Source organism: Tamandua tetradactyla, chromosome 4 (genome assembly GCF_023851605.1).
Source record: "Tamandua tetradactyla isolate mTamTet1 chromosome 4, mTamTet1.pri, whole genome shotgun sequence".
In the NCBI taxonomy this organism is placed as follows: domain Eukaryota; kingdom Metazoa; phylum Chordata; class Mammalia; order Pilosa; family Myrmecophagidae; genus Tamandua; species Tamandua tetradactyla.
Genome location: NC_135330.1, coordinates 27,533,565 through 27,557,929, shown reverse-complemented (window position 1 = coordinate 27,557,929; position 24,365 = coordinate 27,533,565). Strand labels below are relative to the sequence as shown.

Genomic DNA, 24,365 nt, shown 5'->3' with positions numbered 1-24,365 from the left:
GAAAAGAATCAACCTTCTACAACCATGATGCTAATAACTGATTCAGGCAGAATCAAAGGATGCTAAAACCTGTGAGTGAAAATCTGATGAGCAATAGAACAGTTACATGGATTTAAAGCATCTCCCCATAAAAGATCTTATTAATTACAGAAGGGAAAGTAATAACTTTATAGATGAGAGAACTTGGGACACCACCTTAGCCAATTGATCAAAGTTGACATAACTAGCCATGGGTCAAACAGACATCATGTGTCTTCTGATGTGATACATTGAGAAGGACACAATCTATCACTTTATGTTGTATTTCCGTCAAAAATGCATGCACAGGGCGGGCCATGGTGGCTCAGCAGGCAGAGTTCTCACCTGCTATGCCAGAGACCTGGGTTCGATTCCCAGTGCCTGCCCATGCCCCCCCCCCCCACAAAAAAAAAATGCATGCACAAATCTACTCACGAAGAAACACTGGACAAGCTCAAACTGGGGTGGGGGTGGGGAGGGGGACATTCTACAACATAACTGGCCCATACTTTTGAAGGTAGAGCATTCTGAGAAGATTAATTTCCTAAAAAGCAGGAAATGTTTACTGACCAAAGGGAATTTGAGTTGAGCATTCCAGAATAACAGGGACCAAAAACACATGACAATTAAGTGCAATGCAGGATCCTGGTCCAGATCTTGGATGGAAAGAAAAATTGGTACAAAGAACAATATGTAGACAACTGGTGAAACTGGAATATGGACTACAGATTTGACAATAATATTACATCAATGTTAAATTCCCTGAATTTGATACTTGCATGGTGATTATGTAAGAGAATGCTCTTGGTCTAAGAAAACATTGATGTATTGTGGGGTAAGGAAGTATGATGTATATGCAGTATACTTTTAAATGGTTCAGACAAAAATATTTATATGAGAGAGAGAATGATAAAGCAAATGATAAGGCACAATGTAGAAGAGTCACGAGAATCCACACAGCCAGACATCTTTGGAGATGAAGGAAGATGTGTTGAGGGAGCTTCATGAAACAAGCCTGGAGAGAAAGCTAGCAGACACTGCCATGTTCGCCATGTGCCTTTCCAGTTGAGAGAGAAACTCTGAAAGTCATCAGCCTTCCTGAACCAAGAAAGCCAACAAGAGTTCTGTGGGACTGTATAAATGGAACCTCTGCCAGTTTGGACTAAAAGACTCAGAAAAGGGACACATTGGTGGAAAAATAACTTCAGAGGCTAAAGTCTGATGTCAAGAAACCATGGACCAGGACAGCAGACCCATTCAAGTGCTTCTAGAGGGTGAGTTTGCCCCAAAGGCAGAAGATGGACCTTCCACCTCATTGCAGTGGAAAAGTTGTGCCACCTCAGGCCTTGGAGAGGGTTGAGCACATTCCTTGGGGAGTGGGGGAGAGCCTGGCTGCCACCACATAGAGGGGATGAGAATATGCCTCAGAGATGGCAGAGAGCCTGGGTGCAGTCTTGATGCTTGGAGAGGATGGAGCCAAGAAAAAGGTGGTCTCCCCAACGTCCCCAAAGTTGCATTTGGAGAGGGGAAAGCCACTGCACAGGCCCTTGGGAAGGGTAAGACTTCTATTTTCTAAAGTCTCAAAGATAAATGACTCTCAGACTTCAAGATCTAATGGAGTTTGCCCTCCAGGTTTTTCAAACTGCTTGGATCCAGTGACCTGTGTTCTTTCCAATTTCTGCCTATGGAAATGGGGAATATGTATCCTATGATGGTCCCTCCTTTGTATGTTGGCAATAGATAACTTTTTGTTCTGAGTTTTACAGGTTCAGAGCCATAAGAGAAGTTTGCCTCTAGTTGACTTTGATGAGATTTTGTACTGCTTCTGACTTTTTATTGTATTTGTGTTAGTCCTGAAATGGTTTAAGGCTTTCTGATACTGCAATGGAAAAGAGTGTTTTGCATTTGGAATGAACATGTCTTTTTTAGGGTCCAGAGGGTGGAATGTGCGGGTTTGAAAGGATTATGTACCCGAGAAAAGCCATGTTTTAATTCTCATCCATCTTGTGGAAGCAGCCATTTCTCTTAGTCCCTATTCGATACTGTAGGTTGGGAACCTGATTAGATTACCCCCATGGAGATGTAGCGTGCCCAGTTGTGGGTATTAACCTTTGATTAGAGGGAGCTATGACTCCATCCATTCCAGATGGGTCTGTCACTGGAATTCTTTAAAAGAGGAAACATTTTGGAAAAAGCTTCAGAGCCACGAAACCCAGGAGAGTCCACAGAGCTAGAAACCTTTGGAGATGAAGAAGGAAAACGTGCCCAGCACAACTTCATGAAACAAAAAGCCTGGAGAGAAAGCTAGGAGATGTTGCCATGTTTGCCATGTGTCTTTCCAGTTGAGAGAGAAACTTTGAACACATCAGCCATCTTAAACCAAAGTATAGTTCCCTGGATGCCTTAGATTGGACATTTCTAATGCCTTGCTTTAATGTGGACATTTTCATGGCTTTAGAACTGTAAACTTGCAAATAAATTCCTCCTTTTAAAAGCTGTTCCATTTCTGGTAAATTGCATTCTAGCAACTTTCAAACTAGAACAATTCCTTAAATGATTTTGCTGTCTTACCAAGTCAAATAAAAAAACTTTAAAAGTAAATTTTCTATTTGCTTTCTACAGTGCAACTTTGAAATATTTAACTCCATGAACTTTAAAATCCCACATTAAATTTGACTGAGTACATATTCGTGGTCTATAAGACTAATTTTAAATATTGCTATTTTCCCAAGCAGAAATACAAGTAAAGTTTTGAACTTCTCCTTCAACCTTTAAATGTGAGAATAATTGCTCTTGTTTTCTAAGAATAAATAAATAAAACTATGGAACTGAAAAAATAAAGTAACTCATGAATCTGGATAAAGGGTACATATCCTATTCCTACTTGAAATTTTTTTAAATAAAAAACTAAAAACCATTTTTTCAATCTAATAGGTTAAGAATGGTATGCTGTTTTGATGTTTCTTTAATTACATGCAAGCTTAAGATATCCTTTCACATATTTATTTTCCATGAGTATCTTTTTTTACACATTGTTTATTCATACTCTTTGCCTATTTTTCTATTGTGTTTTACATGGACTTTTCTCAATGAATTTGTGTGAGTTTTATGGGAATTTGCCTTTTCTCTGTCCTGTATGCTCCAAGTAAGTTTCCCGTTTGGCACTGAGTTTTTTACTTAGTTTATGGTTGTATTTTTTTTTTTTTTAATTATAAAGACGTTTAAAATTTTTTAAACAAGCAAACTTTTCAGTCTCTTCTTTTATGACTTCTAGGTTGTATCCTGCTTGGAAAGGCCACCTGCACTGTCAGCTTACTAATGCTATCTTCTAGAAGTTTTAGAATTTCATTTTTTAGGTTTAAATTACTGATTCGTCAGAAGTTTCACCTATTTAAGGAGTTTATTTTTCCTCCAAATCACCAGCTTTTCTAGTGACATTTATTTAACAATTCCATTTTCCATCATTGACGTTAAATGTCTACTTTTGGATTCTCTTCAGTTCCATTGCTCTGTTCTCTTCCTAATAGAAAACGCTTTTTTTTTTTTTTACAATATTTTAATATTTCTTAATGTCAATGGCCCTTACATTATTTTTCAAAAAATTCATGGCTACTATTCCCGGCTACTCCTTCCTTCTTAAAATAACCCCTCTATTTGTGTTTTATGACTCCACACTCCTGGATTTCCTTTTCTCTCTTTTCTTGCCATTCCTCAGTCTCCTCTGCCAGCTGCTCCTTCGCTAATTATCCCTCAATACTGGAAAAATATCAAGGATCTTTCCTTTCCTCCCAGGCAATCTCACTGACACTGATCTTTTGACTATTGTTTATGGTACATTTTTAAATTATAAAAGTCTTTAATATTTATGCAATTAAATTTATCAATTTCTTCTTTTATGGCTTCTAGTATGTATCCTACTTGGAAAGAATTAAGGTGTGCTTAATTACTATGTGATGATTCCTACATTTTAATCTCAGCCTAACCTTTTTTCTATACTATAGATACATTTAAACAGTTGCCCGCTCAACAGCTCTACTTCGATACCTCATAGCACCTCAAACTCAACATATCTAAAATGGTACCCATGATCTTACCTTCTCATACTGCTCCCTTCTCTAGTACATCTGTAATACAAATTCCCTGAAGTGGGACTGCTGTATCAAAGGCTGTATGCATTACAATTTTGACAGATACTGCCAAATTTCTTTTCATAGGAGTTGTATCAATTTATTTGCACATTAGCAATATACCTATTTCTCCATCATCTTGTCAACAGGGTGTACAGACCCCTGGATATGTGTGATCTGATAGACATAAAATGGTTCTTCAGTGTAGTTTGAATTTGTGTTCCAGTTATTATAAACAAACTTGAGCATATTTTCATGTTTGAGGAAAATTTGTATTCCTTTTTTATCTACTGCCCATTTTTTCTGTTAAGTCATTGGTCTAGTATATTGACTGATGGGTGTTACTGATATATTAAGGAGATTAACCTTTTGTTTGTGATGAGTTGCCCTCCAGTTTGTCTTTTCTTTTGTTATTATTGTTTTGTTTTTACCATGCAGTTTTAAGTAGTCTTATCCATCAATCTATTCATTTTGGATTAATCAATTAGAAGGGCCCCCGTTACTTCAAGATTGTAAATTGTTTCATGTCATCTTCTAATATTTCCATGGTTTCATTTTAATCTTTAAACCTTTGTTTCACTGGAGGCTATTCTGGTGGACAGAAGAGTGATTTTTAAAAGTGTACATTGTACCATGTCTCTTCTTTAAAACCCTTTAAAGATTTTCTATTATTCTTAAGATTAAATCTCAAATTTTTGACATGATTTTTAAGCTCCAGAGTGATCTAGTTCTGCTCTTTCTGTGGAATAATTATGTAACATCATCTCCCCTGCTCTCTGGTTCTCACTGCACTTCTTACAGTTCCTCAAACTAGTTATGCTTCTTCCTATTTCAAGATTTTGCATGAGACATTCCACAGCCAAAGTTCAATTTCTCTGTAATACATTCTTAAATCATTAGTGCTTCCTCTTTGTAGCACCCATTAACTATAACTACTTGTGTAATTATGCATTCAATGGCTATCTCCCCTGCCAGATTATAAACTGCTTTAATATAGGGACTCCAGGTATCTAATTCATCACTGTGGTCTTAGTTCCCCAGCATGAAGGTTAGAACATAGCAGCTTTACAAATAAATGAGCAAAAATCACAGGCTTAATGAAAAGTTCTTTTCATAATATCTCAACTCATTTTTTCTGATTATCAGTTCACAAGTAACCTCTAAGCCACCATTTAGTCTACTGAGCAGTCAATATAATCAGGAATGGAATGCCTTATGCTAATGGCTGATACCAGGTAACCTAGCAGATAAAGATCCTCTTATGAATAAGAAGTATTCTGTCTTATAGTCTTTTATGAATATTCCTTGGGAGAATTAATCCCTAAACCTTAATTTTTGCTTTAAAACACAAAATGGGCCTCTAAAACAAAAATCAGGCTTAGAATTTATAACAGCTTATTTCTTTCCTATTATGAATTAAAATCAGCAGTAAATATCCAGGCAGGTATGTGGTAACTATCAGAATACGAACCCATATAGCTCTCTTAACAAATACATTGTGAATGTATTCAAATCACCAAGTATAACTCACCTCTTGAAAGTTATGTTGAGTGAACTTGTCTGCTATCCTTAGTAACTCGCGACACGAATGTGTGTCAGCAAAAGCCCGAATGCCCAGGCAGTTAGAAGGATCTAATTGTCTCTTTAAGAATTCGCAACAGGCTTCCTGGATTTCTGCCAGCTGGAGGAGGCAAGCAGCTGGCAGAAGGGTCTGAACATTGCCCTCTTCCACCGTTATCTGGGAGGTATATGCAAAGTCAATCAGGAGTTCCATAGCCCTTTCATCTATGTCTCGGATCACTACTTCTGTCTGACGGCTTTCTGCCAATTCTCCTGTAAACATAGCTCTAAAGTAGGGACTACAGGCTGATAAAATAACTCGATGGGCATATATCTTCTTAGCGCCCACAACAAGCACTACATCACATAGCTCCCGGTGCTTTCTCAGAAGGTTAATCACTTCTAAGGTTTGTCGAGGGTGCTTGTCTGAGATATAGGGCATGCGGGCAGGTTGGGGAACCCCTTCTGGCAGTTTGTTGGGGTCTCCAAGGGTGCAGCGGCTTGTTACATCCATTCCAGTCTCTCCTGGTCGAATGTTGGTGCACCTACAGGATGGGGGTGGAGGGAAAAGAAAGTGGCAATATTATTAGAAGCAGACCTCTCCCCTAAAGTATTCATAATTCAAGAGATAAAGAAGGCCTGCAAGTATCAAGAGTGAACTAGGCCCCCAAAGAGCTCCTTTTTTAAGAACTCTAGAACCTATAAATTTCCTTAAAATCTCTTAGAGGATGCAAGGCTATCAATTCCAAGTCAGTCTTTTCACTCTGTACTCCCACAAAATAAAAGACAATTCTTTTTTCATTTCAAAGAAGTTAGACTGTCTTAGGTCATATTTTTTACAACAGCCTGTTGTAAGATTAATAAAAAATATATGGGAAACATTTGTAAATGATTCTCTCTCTGTACAACAGACTGAAGTTTACCTTTACTTAGAATCTATTTTCGAAGTTTATGAAAATTAAAAGGTTAACGAAGATAGTAAAGAAATACTTATTTAGCAGGACTTTTAAGAGCCTCCAGATTATGACTTTGTTATACTAATCTAGGGTTAGTGATATTAAATATGATAGTAAAACTCATTCATTTAAAACAAGTTAAATTTCTCCCACCAAGTCAATTTAATCAGTGAGGCTTTTCTAAGGTTACAAAATAAATATATAGGTCCATAAACAGACATTCTTTAATTTATAAATAAGTAGTTTTTAATTTATAAAAAAGTAATTCATAAATAAGTAATAAAAGTTAATTTTAATGTTGGATATTTAGAGGTCTGTATTTTTCTATACTAAAAATGCTGTTAAGTAGGGACTAGGTTTGGTTATAAAATCAACTTAATGGGGGGAAAAGAAGAGTAATTAATAAAGTATCAGCGGCAGAGAGAGTTCAAATAGAGTCAAGAGGCTGCTCTGGAGGTTGCTCTTACACAAACTTCAGGTAGACCTTGCTACCTATCATAACCTGCCAACCCCCAACCAGGACCATTCCAGCTAATCCTAAAGAACACCTAGGGTAATATATAACATTCCACAAGGGTTCCAGGCACTAGAGTAATTCTCCAGAAACCTACAACCTCCAGATGGATTCCTAGTCCAGATGAGTCGTGACACCTAGCCCAGCCTCTCCAGAACATCAGACAGTTCCATCTTCCTACCCCAAATTAGTGACAGACCCTTCCAATATCAAAAATTTAGAACTGCCATAGCCCAAACAACCCCAAATGTATGAAAAAGATCAAAGATGATGGTGGCAATATACACAGAAGATAGGACTTAACAAATGAATATGAATGATGAATCATTAAATTGATATCTCTTTTAGTTCTCCAGTATTTTAGAGCAGTTAGAAGTAAAAACCTAATTGTACTCCATGTCAAACTCTGAAATATGTTCTGCAACTAACTGTGGTGCTGTGCTTTGAAATTTATAGCTTTTTTGTATATATATTATTGTTCACAAAAAAATAAGGAAAAAAAAGTCAATTGTGATGATAAAAAAGTACTTAAGTCCTCCAGCCTTCTATATTCTGGAGCAGCTAGAAGGAAAAATATGAGGATCGTATGGTAGCCCATGATAAACTCTGGGATCTGTTCTGTAACCACTTGTTGAAGAGCGCTTTGAAAACCATTGCTTTTTTATTTCTTTGCTTTGTATATATGTTATACAATACAATATAAAAAAGTTTAAAAAGTATCAATTTAATGGGTCATGAGAAACATTTAAAAAATGAACACCTTCAGCCTGTTCCATTTGAGATGGAGGAGTGAGAGGCTCCAAGGCTTTGTCACCCCACAGAAGTCTGAACAACCAGTAAGAACTAAAAGGAACATCCTTCTCAAAGCTCCAAAAAATAAAGGATAGCAGTAACAGGGCAAGAAAAAGTCTACTTAAAAGTAATAGGATCTTGTGGGAGTCTGGCTGGCCCTTCTTTACCCCTCACCAGCTTGGCAGAGCCACCCGTTCTCCCAGGGCTGATCTCTGGTTCCAGTTCTGGAGGAGCAGGTTACACTCACATACACACTGGGGTATGTATTTCTGGCCCAATCTGTCTGGCAGTTGCCTGACAGACTCACCATCCCAGATATTGCCCTACATGTAGAAGGTAGTTCATAGACCTCTTGTACAGACTGATGTGGGAGAGGATCCAAATCATGCTGCCTGGGGGCAAGGGATTGCTGGCTGAGGGACATACTATAGTAAAGGGACCATGAGGAAACTGTTTACCAGGGAACAGGGGGACATTCAGAACCATGTAAATGGCGGAATCCCCAGAACCAAACATACATGCCCAAGATAAGATGCATAAGCAAAAAGGCTCGGGAGGTCCTACACTTTGGCTTGGAGCTATTCTCTAAACTCACTGTATGGCTAAGCCCTGAAGGAGAACACTTGCACAGGTCAATCTGCAAAGACTGGGAAAGATGTTTTCACTTTTTCCTTTTTCATGATAGATCCTGGTAATCAAGGAAAGCTGTCATAGTATTAGCTGGTTATAAACTTAAGGAACAGATTTCTCAGAGTCTAAATTACAGTGATAACACATTAAAATATCAAAATGTCTGTTTAAACAAAAGATTACAAGTAGACAAAGAAATAAGAAGGGTGGCACAGTCAAAGGAGAAGACTAAAGTATTAGAAACCATCAATGAGGATGTCAGGCCTGGGACATATCAGACCAAGGCTTAAACAAAAAAATAGTCCTAATTATGTGCAATGGGCTAAAGAAAAATACAGATAAAGAACTAAAAGAAATCAGGAAAACAACAGATGAATATAAGGAGACTATGAAAAGAATGAAATTATGAAAAAGAATCTAAGAGAGCTGAAGCCCACAGTGACAGAAGTTAAAAATATCCTAGAAGGGTTCAACGGCAAATTAGAGCTGGCAGAATAAAGAATAAGAAAACCTGAAGATAAGACTGTTGAAATCATTAAGTCTAAAGAGCAGAAAGGAGAGAATGAAGAAACCTGAGAAACCGGCATGATACCATCAAGCATACCAATATATCTATTATAGGAGGCTCCAGAAGGAAAATAGAGAAAGGGACAGAGAGAATATTCAAAGACAATGGCTGAAAACTTCCCAAATTTTAATCAAAGATATGAATATGCACATCCAAGACATTCAATGAATTCCTAGCAGGATAAACCCAAATAGAACCATGCCACACACTGTTATCAAACTCTTGAATGCCAAAGATAGAGAATTCTGATGTGGCATAATTTTATTCTTGGCCTGGTAGCTTAGTCTTTTTCTCTCCCTCCCTCGCCATTTTGGCAGGTCCGGTTTTTCTAAACCCCTGAATTACAAGCCTCACCGGCGACTAGTGATGATGCAGCCTTGTCTCTTTAACCCTATTGGTCTTCTCCTTATTCCTCCACCTGCCCAGCATTCACTGCTACAAGCACACTCAGGAACAACATCTCTATGGTGCCTGTGTGATTGGCTACCTTCCCCTGGAGGCCACGCCCTAACTCCGCCTCTCCTCAAACTGTATATAATCCAGGGCTCGCCGAGCCTCGTGGTCTTTAGCTTCTGGCAGCCCTGGCATAAGCGTCTACCAACAATAAAGCTACCTCGCTTCATGCCTTAATTGACTCGGCCTCCAGTCCTTTAGACCCGCAGCGAGGTCTCCTGTGCGCGCCCCTTGGACCCAGACCCCCGGCTCGAGCCCCTTTTCTGCATGCGGCAGTGTCGTCTAGCAAGCAGTGAGAAGCTGGGGAGTAGAGGGTCCCCGATAGTTTAGCGGTTGGGCCAAACCGCATTCTGAAACTTGTAAAAAAGAAAGAAATGTGTTATGTAGAAGGGAGTCTCAATAAGATTAAGTGTCAATTTCTCACTGGAAACCATGGGGGCAAGAAAGCAGTAGGATGACATAATTAAAACACCGAAAGCAACAAAATGCCAAGAATTCTATATCCAGCAAAACTGTCTTTCTAAACTGAGGCAGATATCAGCCTCATAAAATGAGTTATGTAGAGTTCCTTTTTCCTCAATTTTTTTGGGAAAAGTTCGAGCAGGATTGGGGTTAGCTCTTTTTGGAATGTTTAATACATTTCCCCTGTGAAATATTAAAAAGATATTAAAATATTTCATTTATAAATGATATAAAATATTTCATTAAAGTATCATTTTAATACCAAAACTGGGTAAAGATGCTATAAGAAAGGAAAACTACAGGCCAATCTCCCTAATGAACACAGATAAAAAAATTCTCAACAAAATATTACCAAATTGAATCCAACAACCCATTAAAAGAATTATGTACCACAACCAAGTGGAGTTTATACCAGGAATGAAAGGATGGTTTAACACAAGAAAATCAATTAATGTAATACAGCACATTAACAAATCAAAAGGGAAAAATTAGATGATCATCTCAATTGATGGTGAACAAGCATTCGACAAAATTCAACATCCTTTTCTGATAAAAACACTCCAAAAGATAGGAATCAAAGGTAACTACCTGAATATGATAAAGGCAATATATGAAAAACCAATAGCCAGCATTGTATTCAATGGAGAGAGACTGAAAACTTTCCCCCTAAGATCAGGAACGAGACAAGGATGTCCACTGTCACCACGATTACTCAACACTGTGCTAGAAATTCTAGCTAGAGCAATCAGGCAGGACAAAGAAATTAAAGGCATCCAAATTGGAAAGAAAGAAGTAAAACTCTCATTATTTGCAGATGACATGATACTATACTTGGAAGATCCTGAGAAATCTACAGCAAAATTACTTGAGCTAATAAACAAATTCAGCAAGGTGGCAGTATATAAAATTAATTTAAAAAAACAAACAGGGAGAGATTAAGACATTCCCAGATAAACTAAAGCTAAAGGACTTTGTCACCACTAGATCAACACCATAAAAGATGCTAGAGAGTTCTGTAGGTTGAAAGCAAAGGACAATAGACAATAGACAATAGACGGAAGCTGCATGAAGAATTAAAGAATTATAATAAGGAAAATGTAATGGTTTTGAGGTTTTATGGACCCCAGAAAAGATCATGTTCTTAAAGCTAATTCATTTCTGTAGGTGCAGACTTATTGTGAGTGGGACCTTTTGATTAGGCTATTTCAGTTGAGGTATGCACTAGGTGGGTCTTAATTCTCTTACTGGAGTCCTTTATAAGAGGATGAAAGACAGACAGAAAGACACAGAAGCTGAGAGAGAAGTATACACACACAGAAGCTGAGAGAGGAAGCCACAGAAACAGAGAGAAAGCTACTCAAGTCTGAAGCTGGAAGCAACAAACTCAGAGAAGGGAGAGACCAGCAGATGCCATGTGCCTTGCCCTCTGACAGAAAATCCAGGTTTCATCTGATAATGTCTTTATCTTGTTGAGGAAGTTCCTGTCTATTCCTGTCCTTTGAAGTGTTTCCATGAAGAAGGGATGTTGAATTTTGTCAAATGCCTTTTCTGTATCAGTTGAGATGACCATGTTTTTCCGCTTTGATTTATTGATGTGGTGTATTACATTAATTGATTTTTCTTGTGTTGAACCTGCCTTGAATACTTAGAATAAATCCCACCTGGTCATGATGTATAATTATTTTAATGTGCTGCTGGATTCAATTTGCAAGTATATTTTTGAAGATCTTTGCATCTATATTCATTAAAAAGAATATAATTTATAATTAATGGCCTGTGATTTTATTTTCTTGTAGTGTCTTTGTCTGGCTTAGTTATTAGGGTGCTGTTGGCTTCATAGAATGAGTTAGGTAGCTTTCCCTTCTCTTCACTTTTTTGGAAAAGTTTGAGCAGGATTGGTACTAATTCTTTCTTGAATGCTTGGTAGAATTCACATGTGTATTGTGAATTGGTTCTGGACTTTTCCTTTTGAGGTATTTTTTTGATGACTGATTCAGTCTCTTTACTTGTGATTGCTTTGTGGAGGTAATCTAATTCTTCTCGAGTCAATGCTGGTTGTTCATGCTTTTTTAGGAAGTTGTCCATATCATCTATGTTGTTTAGTTTATTGGCATATAGCTGCTCATAGCATCCTCTCATAAATCTCTTTTATTTCTGTGGGATCAGTAGTTATGATGCCTCTTCCAATCCCCATTTTATTTGCATTCTCTCTCCCTCTCTCTTTTTCGTCAGCCTAGCTAAGGGTCCACCGATTTTACTGGTTTTCTCAAGGATCCAGCCTCTGGTTTTGTTGATTCTCTTTATTGCTTTATTGGTCTCAATTTCATTTATTTCTGCTCTAATCTTTGTTATTTATTTCCTTCTGTTTGCTTTGGGATTAGTTTGCTGTTCCCCTAAGTAAACAGTTATCTCTTCGATTTTTGCTCTTATTTTTAAATATAGGCATTTAGGGCAATAAACTTTCCTTTCAGCTCTGCCTATGCTGCATCCCATAAGTTGTGACATGTTGTTTTCATTTTCCTCAAGATACTTACTGGTTTCTTTTATAATTTCTTTCTGACTCACTGGTTGTTAGAGAGTTTGTTGTTCAATCTCCCTATATTTGTGAATTTTCTGGCCTTCCACCTGTTATCAATTTCCAACTTCATTCCATTATGATCTGAGAAAATGCTTTGTATAATTTCAAGCTTTTTAAAATTATTGAGGACGGTGCAGTGGTGACTCAGTGGCAGAATTTTCACCTGCCATGTTGGAGACCCAGGTTCGATTTCTGGTGCCTACCCATGCAAAAATAAGTAAGTAAACAAAATTTAAAAATGGCTATAAAATTATTGAGACTTGTTTTGTGACCCAACACGTGGTCTCTCCTGGAGAAGGATCCATGAGCACTTGAGAACAATGTGTATCCTGTTGCTGCATGGTGTACTGTTCTATAAATGTCTGTTAAGTATAGTTCATACTATTGAACATATCTGTTTTCTTATGATCATCTGTCTAGATGTTCTATCCATTGATGACAGTGGTGTAATGAAGTCTCCAACTATTATTTTAGAGGTGTCTACTTCTTTCAATGCTGTCAGTGTGTGCCTCATGTATTCTGAAGCACTCTGGCTCAGTGTATAAATATTTATGATTTTGTTATGTCTTCTTGATGAATTGTCCCTTTTATTAAAATACAGTGTCCTCTTTTGTTTTAATTGATTTGCATTTGAAGTCTAATTTGTCTTCAAATTAGTATATTAGGATATTAGGATATTAGTATAGCCACGCCTGTTCTTTTCTGGTTGTTGTTTGTGTGAAATATCTTTTCACACTTCCTATCTTTCACTTTCAACATATTTTTGCCTTTGGGTCTAAAGTGAGTCTCCTGTAGACAGCATATAGATGGGTCCTGTTTTTTAATCCATTCTGCCAGGGCATGTCTTTTTAATCGGGGAGTTTAATCCTTTAATATTTAATGTTATTATTGTAAAGGCAGTACTTTCTCCTACATCTTGTCTTTTGGATTTTATTTTTTCTCTTTCTTTTTAAACTTCCTGATGGCCTTCATTTCTACATTCTTCTCCAAACCCCTCTCTCCTGTTTTTTCTTATAGTGTTCCTTTAGTATTTCTTAGAGCAGGTCTCCTGTTCACAAACTCTCTCAGTGTCTGTTTTTCTGAAAATATTTTAAACTCTCCCTCACTTTTGAAGGACAGTTTTGCCTGATGAAGAGTTCTTGATTGGGGTGGTGCAATGGTGGCTCAGTGGCAAAATTCTCACCCGCCATGCTGGAGACCCGGGTTCAATTCCTGGAGCCTGCCCATGCAAATAATAATAATTATTATTACTATTATTCTTGGTTGGCAGTTTTCCTCTTTCAGTATCTTAAATATATCATACCACTGCCTTATTGCCTCCATGGCTTCAGCTGAGAAATCCACACATAGTCTTATCAAGCTCTCTTTGTACATGATGGGTCATTTTTCTCTTGCTGCTTTCATAATTCTGTTTGTCTTTGTCATTTGACAATTTGATTGGCATCTTGGAGTAGGTCTATTCAGATCTATTCTGCTTGGGGTGCACTGTGCTTCTTGGATCTGTAATTTTATGTCTTTCACAAGGCATAGGAAATTTTCAGTGATTATTTCCTACATCATTCTTTCTGTCCCTTTTTCTCTTCTTCTGGGACACCCATAACACATATATTCATGTGCCTCATGTTGTCATTCTATTCCCTGAGACCGTGCTCATATTTTTCCATTCTTTACCCTATCTGCTCTTTTGTGTGTAGGATTTCTGATATCCTGTCCTCTAGTTCACTAATCTTTTCTTCTGCCTCTTCGAATGCTGTTGTATGTCTCCATTCTGTTTTGCATCTCCTCTGTTGTGCCTTTCATTCCCATAAGTTCTGCCTTTTTAAATTAATTTAAAAAATATATATAACAAGCAAATGCAAACATTCTTAACTTTTGATCATTCTGTTCTACATACATAATTACTAATTCACAATATCATCACATAGTTGCATATTCATTGTGATCATTTCTTAGAACATTTACATCAATTCAGAAAAAGAAATAAAAAGAAAACAGAAAAAAATTCATACATACCATACCCCTTACCCCTCCCTTTCATTGATCACTAGTATTTCAAACTAAATTTATTTTAACATTTGTTCCCCCTATTATTTATTTTTGTTCCATATGTTTTACTCATCTGTTGATAAGGTAGATAAAAGGAGCATCAGAAAAAAGGTTTTCACAATCACACAGTCACATTGTGAAAGCTATATCATTATACAGTCATCTTCAATAAACATGGCTACCGGAACACAGCTCTACATTTTCAGGCAGTTCTCTCCAGCCTCTCCATTATATCTTGAATAACAAGGTGATATCTATCTAGTTAGTGCGTAAGAATAACCTCCAGGATAACCTCTCGACTCTGTTTGGAATCTCTCAGCCATTGCCATATTGTCTCATTTCACTCTTCCCCCTTTTAGTCGAGAAGGTTTTCTCAATCCCTTGATGCTGAGTCTCAGCTCATTCTAGGATTTCTGTCCCATGTTGCCAGGAAGGTCCACACCCCTAGGAGTCAGGTCCCATGTAGACAGGGGGAGGTCTCCCATTTGTTTTTACAAACTTTCTAGTTCCTCTTTATGGTCACCCAATGTCTTCTTTATATCCTTCATCTCTTTTGCTGTATCTTCCCTCAACATGTTGATTTGATTTTTGATGTGATTGTGCATGTTGTTTGACCATCTTGAATTAGTTGCTTCAACTCCTGTATCTCATTTGAAATGTTAGTTGTTCCTCTGACTGGGTTGTGTCTTCATTTTTCCTAGTATGACTTGAAATTTTTTGTCTGTGTCTAGGCATCTGATTTCCTTGATTAGTTTATTCTGGAGATCCTTTTCACTCTTTTACCTAGGTTTTCTTGTTGGTTGGCTTTTTCTCTATCTGTTCTTTGGCATTCAGCTCAACTTATTCTAGACTTCGAGCATAGCTTCTTTTTAACTGATCAGAATTTTTCAGTTCTTGTTTTTCTGGTTCTTGCCCTGCCCAGATGTAATCTTTTTTTGAGGAGGGGCTACCCGGATATGATTGATCCCAATCAGATTTTCTCAGACGAGACAGGCCCAAGTCTCAGGAGGAGGGTGTAGACAGTGTCAAGTTTCCCTGAGGGTAAAACCTAGCAGGTTATCTGACTTTCCTGTGAATCCTCTAGGCTCTATACTTTACCTATCCTACCCAGCAGGTGGCTCTTGTCAGCTCAGAGCTCCCCACTGGCGTAAAGTGATACAGTGCCTTAATTCTCAGCAGACCTTCCCTGCTAGGGGTGTAGTTACAGACAGAGGATGGGGTAGAAGGAAAGCATAAACTATTTATTTTCCAGTCTCTGGGGCCTGAGCTCTCTGCTGGAGGACCACCCCCTTTTCTTGGGGAAGTTATGCTCTTTAGGGAATTATCTCCCCCACTTGATTCATTACTTTGTCTCTCAAACTTATGTTAACTCAATCCTAGCCTGGGTCCCACTGACAACTGAAAATGACTGAAGCTTTCTCCAATGAGGTACTTAGAATAGTTTTTAAAAAGAAAAATCCTTTTTCAGTCCAGTTCCCAGCCCACAAGATCAGTCAGTCAAGAGCTCGAGTTGGTACTCAGCTCTATGTGCCCCCCTCCTTCTCCTGGGGCACAGCCCCTTTTCAGTACTCTGAGATCAGATGACTCTAAAAGCCTCCACTTTATTCTTCTTTATTTTATTTTCATCAGTCCCACCTCCTAAAACTGCAATTAGAGCTTGACTGAGCTACCTTCCCTTGCTCCCAGTAGAGACTACTTACCTTAATTTCCCCTTTGCCTGGGGTATTGCTGAAGCCCAATCTTTTTCCAATATTTTAAGCTCATCCAACTCCAAAAGTCTTTTTTTAAAAAAAATTATGTTAGCCCTGAGCTCTTCTTTGCAAGGGCAAAACCTCCTAGTTCCTTTTGTGCTTGCTAAATTCCACACCTCACTTTCCCACCATCTTGGCCTTCCTTCTATAATGCCTTGATTTGGACATTTTCACAGCCTCAGAGCTCTAAGCTTGTAAGCTAATAAATCCCAACTGTTAAAGTCAGTCCATTTCTGGTATATTGCTTTTCAGCAGCTTTAGTGTACTAAAACAGGAAATGACATGGGTAAATAGACATACCAGTACTTTTTTAGTTTCAGTTTGTAACTTCACTTTTTATTCTTACAGGATCAAAAGACAAAGGCATAAAATGTTAACAATGAATCAGTGATTTGGGACTCAATATATAAACATGCAAATTGTGATAATAATTACATAAGGTGGGTGATAAGAGGGTTCAGGAATATAGTTTGCGCATACTAATTTGTGTGTGTGTGCGCGCACATGTGCCAGGAAATGAACCCAGGACTCCTGCATGACAGGTAAAAATTCTACCACAGAACCACCCATTTACTCTTTGTGTGTACTACTGAAGTCAGGTTGGTATCACAGCACATGAGATTACTGTAGGTTTAAAATATTGGGTTAAGGCCTTATGGTAATAACAAAGAAAATACTGGAGAATATGCAAGCTCACAGAGACAAACTAGAATACAGGTTGCCAGGGGCAGGGGGGATGGACAATGGGGAATTAATACATAACAGGTGTAATATTTCTTTTTGGGAGATGGGAAAGTTTTAGTCATGGAAGGTAGTGAAGGTACCATAATATTGTGACTGTGATTAGTCCCATTCAATGGTATTGGGAGAAGTTGAGATGGGAAAGTTTAGGCTGTATATGTACCCCCTCTCTCCACTAAAAAATAGAGTGACTAAAGAGATGGTGACAATAAAATGCAATACTTGATCCTAGATGGAATCTACCAAGGGAGGAAAAAAGGTTAACCAGAACATTACTGGGGCATATGAACAAACTGGAATATCAACTGTAAGCTTTATCAATTATAAATTTCTTGGACTTGAAAACTATACTTAAAGTGGCATATAAGTTACTATCCTTGTTCTTAGGAAATGCACATAGCAGCATTAAGTATTCAACATGCATAATGTATATAAAATAACTCTTTAGAAAATGGATTGATAAATGGAAAGATGGACAGACAGATAAATAAATGAATGGTATGGGGAGGTATAGGGTTATGTTGTAGTTCTCTGCATGGGATTTATATTATTATTTTAACGTCCTTTAAATTTGGAAGTATTTCAAAATAAAAAGGTTAAAAAGGAGAAACCAAAGGGAAGAGAAAATACTGCCATATACTACTCCATTCAGTTATATATGTTGCAGTTGTGTGTGTGTACTCATACAAATTCACATATATTTATATTTTGGGTGCCTTTGTAATGCAGATTATGTAAGAAAAGCCACTGACATATATACACATCTGGTCTGAGTTTTGAGACCCCAAGCCACAAGGCCCAAGAGGTACAAGAAAGAATACAGAAAAGAAGAGTTCTAATTTCAGGATTGCCTAAGGCCAAGTTCTAAAACATGTGATTTTATTTTTGTTAGCTTCCCACCTAAATTTCTTTTCTCAATCACCTTCAGTAACCCCTGGAGCATCTTATCCTTCCTTGAAGCTCAGTGCCTTGAAGTGTTCTGGGCTCCAAACTGATCTATTTCTATCTACTTCCCCCCAAATAAAAACTGTATTCTATTAATAAAGTTGATTATAGGAAGATGTTGGGGGTGGGTGGGAAATCACATTAAACTAATTCACTTGATTATATTTGTAATACAAGTTCTTAAAATTTTCCAGTGATCTTGAATATATAAAAGAAAATATCCAAATTAATTTTAATTGGTTTAATTTTAGGCAGAAAAACAAAAGTAAAAACAGTATAAACTTCACAGTAGAGGGAAGCTCTTCATTCTTTGTCTAATAAAAGTGTTATGTATTATTATATTAAAAATAAAGTGTTTAAAGTAAAATGCAAACATTTCTCCCAGTGAGGTAAGCTTTAATATCCTTGGGGTACATCCTTTCAGTTATTTTTTTGTATGCATAACCATATATACACAAATATAGTTATCCTACTATACACAGTACTGTCATTTTGCTTTTTCACTCAGTAACATATCATAGAGAAGAGAAGATAATCTTAATCCCTCCTTGACTAGGGGATACTCCCCACTAATATAGTCCTCTTCTTCACAGCTTCTCCTACTCTTCTACTTCTGAAAGTATAAATTCTTTCAGAGCTCTAAGATTTGTTGTTGCTGTTATTCGTGGGTTTTATTCGAGCTCTAAGATTTGTTGTTGCTGTTATTCGTGGGTTTTAAACAAAGGTTTTAGAGTGGTGGGTTAATGGATAGCTACTTGTATATATAAACTGTGGATGTCTTGTAAATCAGGCATTTCCTATATATTTAAAGTATGTTTTGCCCAAACTGTGTTAGAGGACACATTCTTGAGAGGCAGTGTTAATTATTTTACTCTAAAAAGTGATTTACCTAATCACTATTCCTCTATTACCTTCCCTAATGGTACTAATAGCAAAAATACATCAATAAACAAATATAGTTGGTTTTTAAAATATGAGGTTAAGAGAACAATTTGTAGAGCATAAAGGATCTGGGAAAAAAAGGGGGTCTGAACATTCATCAAATTTGATAAAAACTACATTATAGATTTCAGAGTATATATATATATGTGCCTATAAATGTTACAAATTGATGTTCATCACTATTCTTTAAACAGTAAAACAGTCCTTCCTTGCTTGGTATAATCCGTTATTCCAGCTTGAAAAATGGACGCCTAGATTTGGAAGACAATGGATCATCAGATCATCCAGTATAATGCCCTCCTTTTACAGATGAAGACACTCATTTGGTTAGGACTTGCTCAGAATCATGACATTTTCAAAAACAGAGAAGATCTCCTGATGTTTCTGAATAAATGACAGCTACCCCCTGAGATACTGTCACTATTTTAAATGTGATTCACATAACTGCTGGGGAGTGGGGAGAGTCTGTAGGATTACTTAGCTATTCAAAATAAGGTAAATGTTGTTCTTCTTTCTTTTGGATTATTTTTACTGTACAACTCTTTTTAGGAGCCCAGGAAACTGTACTAAATGTGGATTTTAATATTCAGTCATTACCAAGAACTTCACCAGTGAAATATCACAAGAGTCAAATGAGTTGGTAAAAGAGGGCTACAAAATGAATTCTGGATTTATGGAAACAACAATATTGAACCTAAGCCCTCCCTCTTTTAGCTAAAAATTACTGGGATGTTCTAAGACATTTTCAGAATTACTTTTAAATATTTCTAAAACATAGTCAAGGGTTTATGACATTTAAAAAAGTTACTCCAGACAATATATATAAGGAAACAAATGTGGATATTATATTCATATCTCATATATAGAAATTGAGATGAAAGCCAAAAATTTGAATTACTGACAAACACAGCATTAAGAACTAAGATATTTGGATTTTCATAATCATCACATTGTATTGATAAACACGCAGAGAACAGAGAATCTATGCTTCTTAGTTAAGATGGTAATCACTCTTTTAACAACTACTTACCAATTGCTTATAATGTAGAAAGCATTTTGCTTTGGACTATGGAAAACTCAAAAGGAATATAAAGAGGCATTTTGGGAATCCAATTATCTGAAAGTGGAGATATATGAATAACCAGAAAGAAGGCAGTCAGGATAAAAAAATGTGATTCAGAAAATTAAGAATTTGTTCACAGTTTTAACAGCTGATCAAATGGCATTTAAGAATTTGTTCAGTTTTAACAGCTGACCAAATGGTATTTAAGAATTTGTTCACAGTTTTAACAGCTGACCAAATGGTACTTAAGTTAGTGTTTAATATTTAGAATTTAAGAAATTCTGCATGTGGCCTCTCTCTCTCTCAGACATGGCAAGCAAACTCATTGCCCTTCCCCTCTATGTGGGACATGATTCCCAGGGATGTAAACCTCCCGGGCAACATGGGACAGAAATTCTAGACTGACCTGGGACTGGAGAAAACCTTGACCAAAAAGGGGAAGAGAGAAATGAGACAAAGTGTCAATGGTTGAGAGATTTCAAACACAGTTGAGAGGTTATCCTGGAGGTTATTCTTCTGCATTATATAGATATCCCTTTCTAGTTTATGGTGTATGAGAGAGGCTAGAGGGAAGTGCCTGAAACTGTAGAGCTGTGTTCCAGTAGCCATGTTTCTTCAAGATGACTGTATATTGATATAGCTTTCACAATGTGACTGTGTGATTGTGAAAACCTTGTGTCTAATGCTCCTTTTATCTATGGTTTGGACAGATGTGGAAAAAATATAGATAAGAAATAAATAACAGGGGGAACGAAGGTTAAAATAAATTGAGTAGATTGAAATACTAGTGGTCAATGAAAGGGAGGGGTAAGGCGTATAGTATGTATGAGTTTTTTCTTTCTTTTGCCGGAGAGATGCAAATGTTCAAAAAAATGATCATGGTGATGAATACACAACTATGTGATGACATTGTGAGCCACTGGTTGTAACCATGTCAAGAATGTATGTTTGTTTGTTGTTTATAATAAAAATATTTAAAAAAAATAGAAACTCCGCTATCTGAATTTGTCGATTTTTTTCCCCTTGTTCCCTTAATTTTAAATTTGTTTATGAAACATGCTGTGCAAAACAGGTTTTACAATGATTAACTGGATACTTTATTTAAATATGCCCATGGTTAGGCTAACCAAGATGTTCATTTTTGGTGATTATAAGGGCTATTGTTTTTTTCCTTAAATAAATAAATAAACCAGTGATTAAAGAAAAAAGAAGAAATTTATTCAACATCATTCAGGAGAGAAAATCCTGGATCTGATAAGCACAAGCAAACAAGTTACTAGAAAGGTCTGAATTTTGTTATGGGGTGGGAATATCACACCGGATTTTCCCAGAGTTTAGGTGAAATATTCTACATCCATGTTCCAGATCATTACATTTCTGTTTTTGATTTCTATAGTGACTAAACAGCCTTCTAATAAATAATTCTTCCAAAGTTATCATGTTATTTAAAAGGGGGGTAAGTTGTAAGTACATGGAACCTTGAACAGGGCATGATTTTGTACATTTGTCCAGGGTGATACCCTGATAAATCCCAGAGAGATGTGAACAGTAAATAAAGAAGTATTTGCTAAGTCCCCTTTGGGGAATGGTGAGAAAGGGGAAAAATTCCACTTACCCATTTGGAGGATTCCTGACATTCTTGCAAGCAGTGGGGACAACCAAATCAATAGGCCAAGCCCTCAATCTTGGGGTTCTGTTCATATGGAACTTACACCTGCAGAGGACAGGCTAAGCCTGCTTAAAATTAGGCCCAAGAGTCACTCCCAGAGTACCTCTTTTGTTGCTCAGATGTGGCCTACTTCTCTGTCAGCCAACATGGCAAGCAAACTCACAGCCCTCCCCATCTCTTCATGGGACATGACTCCCAGGGGTGTAAACCTCCCTGACAATATGGGACAGAAATCCTAGAATGAGCTGGAACTCAGCATCAAGGAATTGGGAAAACCTTTTCTACCAAAACAGAAGAGAAGAAATGAGACAAAATAAAGTGTCAGCGTATGAGAGATTTCAAACAGAGTTGAGAAGTAATCCTGGAGGTTATTCTTATGCATTACACAGATATCCCTTTTTTAGACTAAGGTATATTAGAGAGGCTAGAGGGAAGTGCCTGAAACTGTAGAGTTGTGTTCTAGTAGCCATGTTTCTTGAAGATGATTGTATAAGATAGAGAGCTTTCACAATGTGACTGTGATTGTGAAAACCTTTTCTGTTGCTCCTTTTATCTAGGGTATGGACAGATGAGTAAAACATTTGGATTAAAAATAAATAACTAATGGGAGAACAAATGTTAAAAAAAAAGATAGATGGATACATGGGGGGAAATGTACCTATTGCAAACTATGGACTATGGACAATATATTTTAATATTCTTTCATTAACAGTTAACAAATGTGTGCCACACCAATACCATTGGTCAATGGGTGTGTGTGGGGGGAGGGATCAGGTATATGGGAGGATTTGGGTTTTATTTTTTATTTTTATTTCCTTTCTAGAGTAATGAAAATGTTCCAAAATTGATCATGGGGATGTATGAATAACTACTTGATGATACCATGAGCCAGTGATCGCATACTTCAGATGGTCGGTATGGTGTGTGAGTCTAACTCAATAGAACTGTATTAAAAAAAAAAAAAGAAAGAAAGAATATGTCTTCTTAGGGTCCAGAGGTGTAGTGAGGCAGTTTGAAGCTGTATGTACTGAAGAAAAACATATTTTAACACTAATCTATTCCTTTGGATGTAATCCCATGGTAAGCAAGATCTTTTGATAAGGCTACTTCAGTTAAGATGAACCCACCTTAATCAAAATGGGCCTTAACCCTATGACTAGAGTCCTTTACAAGTGGAAGGAAATTCAGACAGAGAAAAATCCACAAGAAGCAAGAAGCTGAAATCGAATCCAGAAGAGAGGGAAGAGACCAGGAGATACCACCATGTGCCTTGCCATGTGACAGAGCAACCAAGGATCACCAGCAGCCAGCCCCAGAACAACAGTATTTGAGAGAAAGCATCACCTTGATGGTCCCCTTGATTCAGACATTTCCCTTCCTCAAAATTGGGAACTATTAAATTCCCATTGTTTAACCAATTAAAAAACAAAACAAAACACCAAAACGAGGAGGGGGAGGGGATTAAGTGACTCATGTAGTTTGACCATTGGGTTTTAGATCAGCTTCATGTGAGTCTTTCTCAGAGGCTAGTCATCTATGACTATATTGAGATGGTTTAATATCTCAAATTTGTAGCACTGACAAAGGCTATAGTATAATAAAATCTTAGGTGTGGACAGAGTCCTCTGGGACAAAATGGTGGAGAAGCTAAAAGGATATTCTGGGGAGAAACTATATGTAGGCACAATGTGAAAGAAATGTGGTTTTTCCTTTCAAAATACTTATAAATTCAATTTTTCTATGCTTGGCCTCAGCCTGTGGTGAGTTACAGTCTAGACAAACTGTTCATAATTCTTGACATCTGATACAAACAGCACTATTTATTTTTGACAATTTAAAAGCTGAAACATAAAGCTGAATAGTTAAAAGATAATTTTTACCACCCATATAAACAATCAAGAAAGCTTTTAACCACAGTGTTTAACAGTGCCTTGTATGTAGTAGATGCTGAAAGAATAAATCACATGGTCAACAGTGATACAATCAAGCTTCTTGTTTAAAAATCAACATTAAAGACAGAAGGCCAATTAAAAAATTCCTATTGCAGGTTTAAATTAAAGCATTATTGTTGCAATCTTAATTATGCACATAAAGATGGTACTGTTGAACTCAATTTTTTCTTTATTGTACCTAAGAACAATGTGGATAAGCTAATTTCTAAATAACTACTTTTTTCTTTTAAAACTGTACCACAGCAAAACAAAACAAAACAAAAAACTGTGCTGTTATAGCATTAGTAGAAATTCTGATTCTCTATTCTTATTAACTATCTAATTTTCAGCTTTAGAAAGTAATTCTCTTAAATGTGGTTATTCTCCAAATTTCTGTTCTCAGATCCCTTTACCCATCCTTTGGGCAAGTTATCTGATGTCATGGTTCCCATCACTCGTATGTAAATGTTAATGGAGTCTTATCTCTTACCTGGATAACTATGAATTCAGATACATTTGAATGTCCCATATCACCCAAACTCAGTCCATATCAATGATATATCTAAAGCTGATCCCTTGATTCTCTATCTGTCCTCATGTGTCCTAATCTTCCTCTGAT

General features: G+C 37.0%; 1 protein-coding gene across 2 annotated transcripts in view; it reads right to left on the bottom strand.

Annotated features, from left to right (window-relative positions):
* Positions 1-24,365, bottom strand: part of KLHL20 (kelch like family member 20) — a 151,268-nt gene that overhangs the window by 116,932 nt on the left and 9,971 nt on the right. For both annotated transcript variants that reach the window (XM_077157004.1, XM_077157005.1), the window contains exon 3: positions 5,677-6,250. In XM_077157004.1, the coding sequence (XP_077013119.1) occupies positions 5,677-6,250 (574 nt within the window). The remainder of the gene's footprint in view (positions 1-5,676; positions 6,251-24,365) is intronic.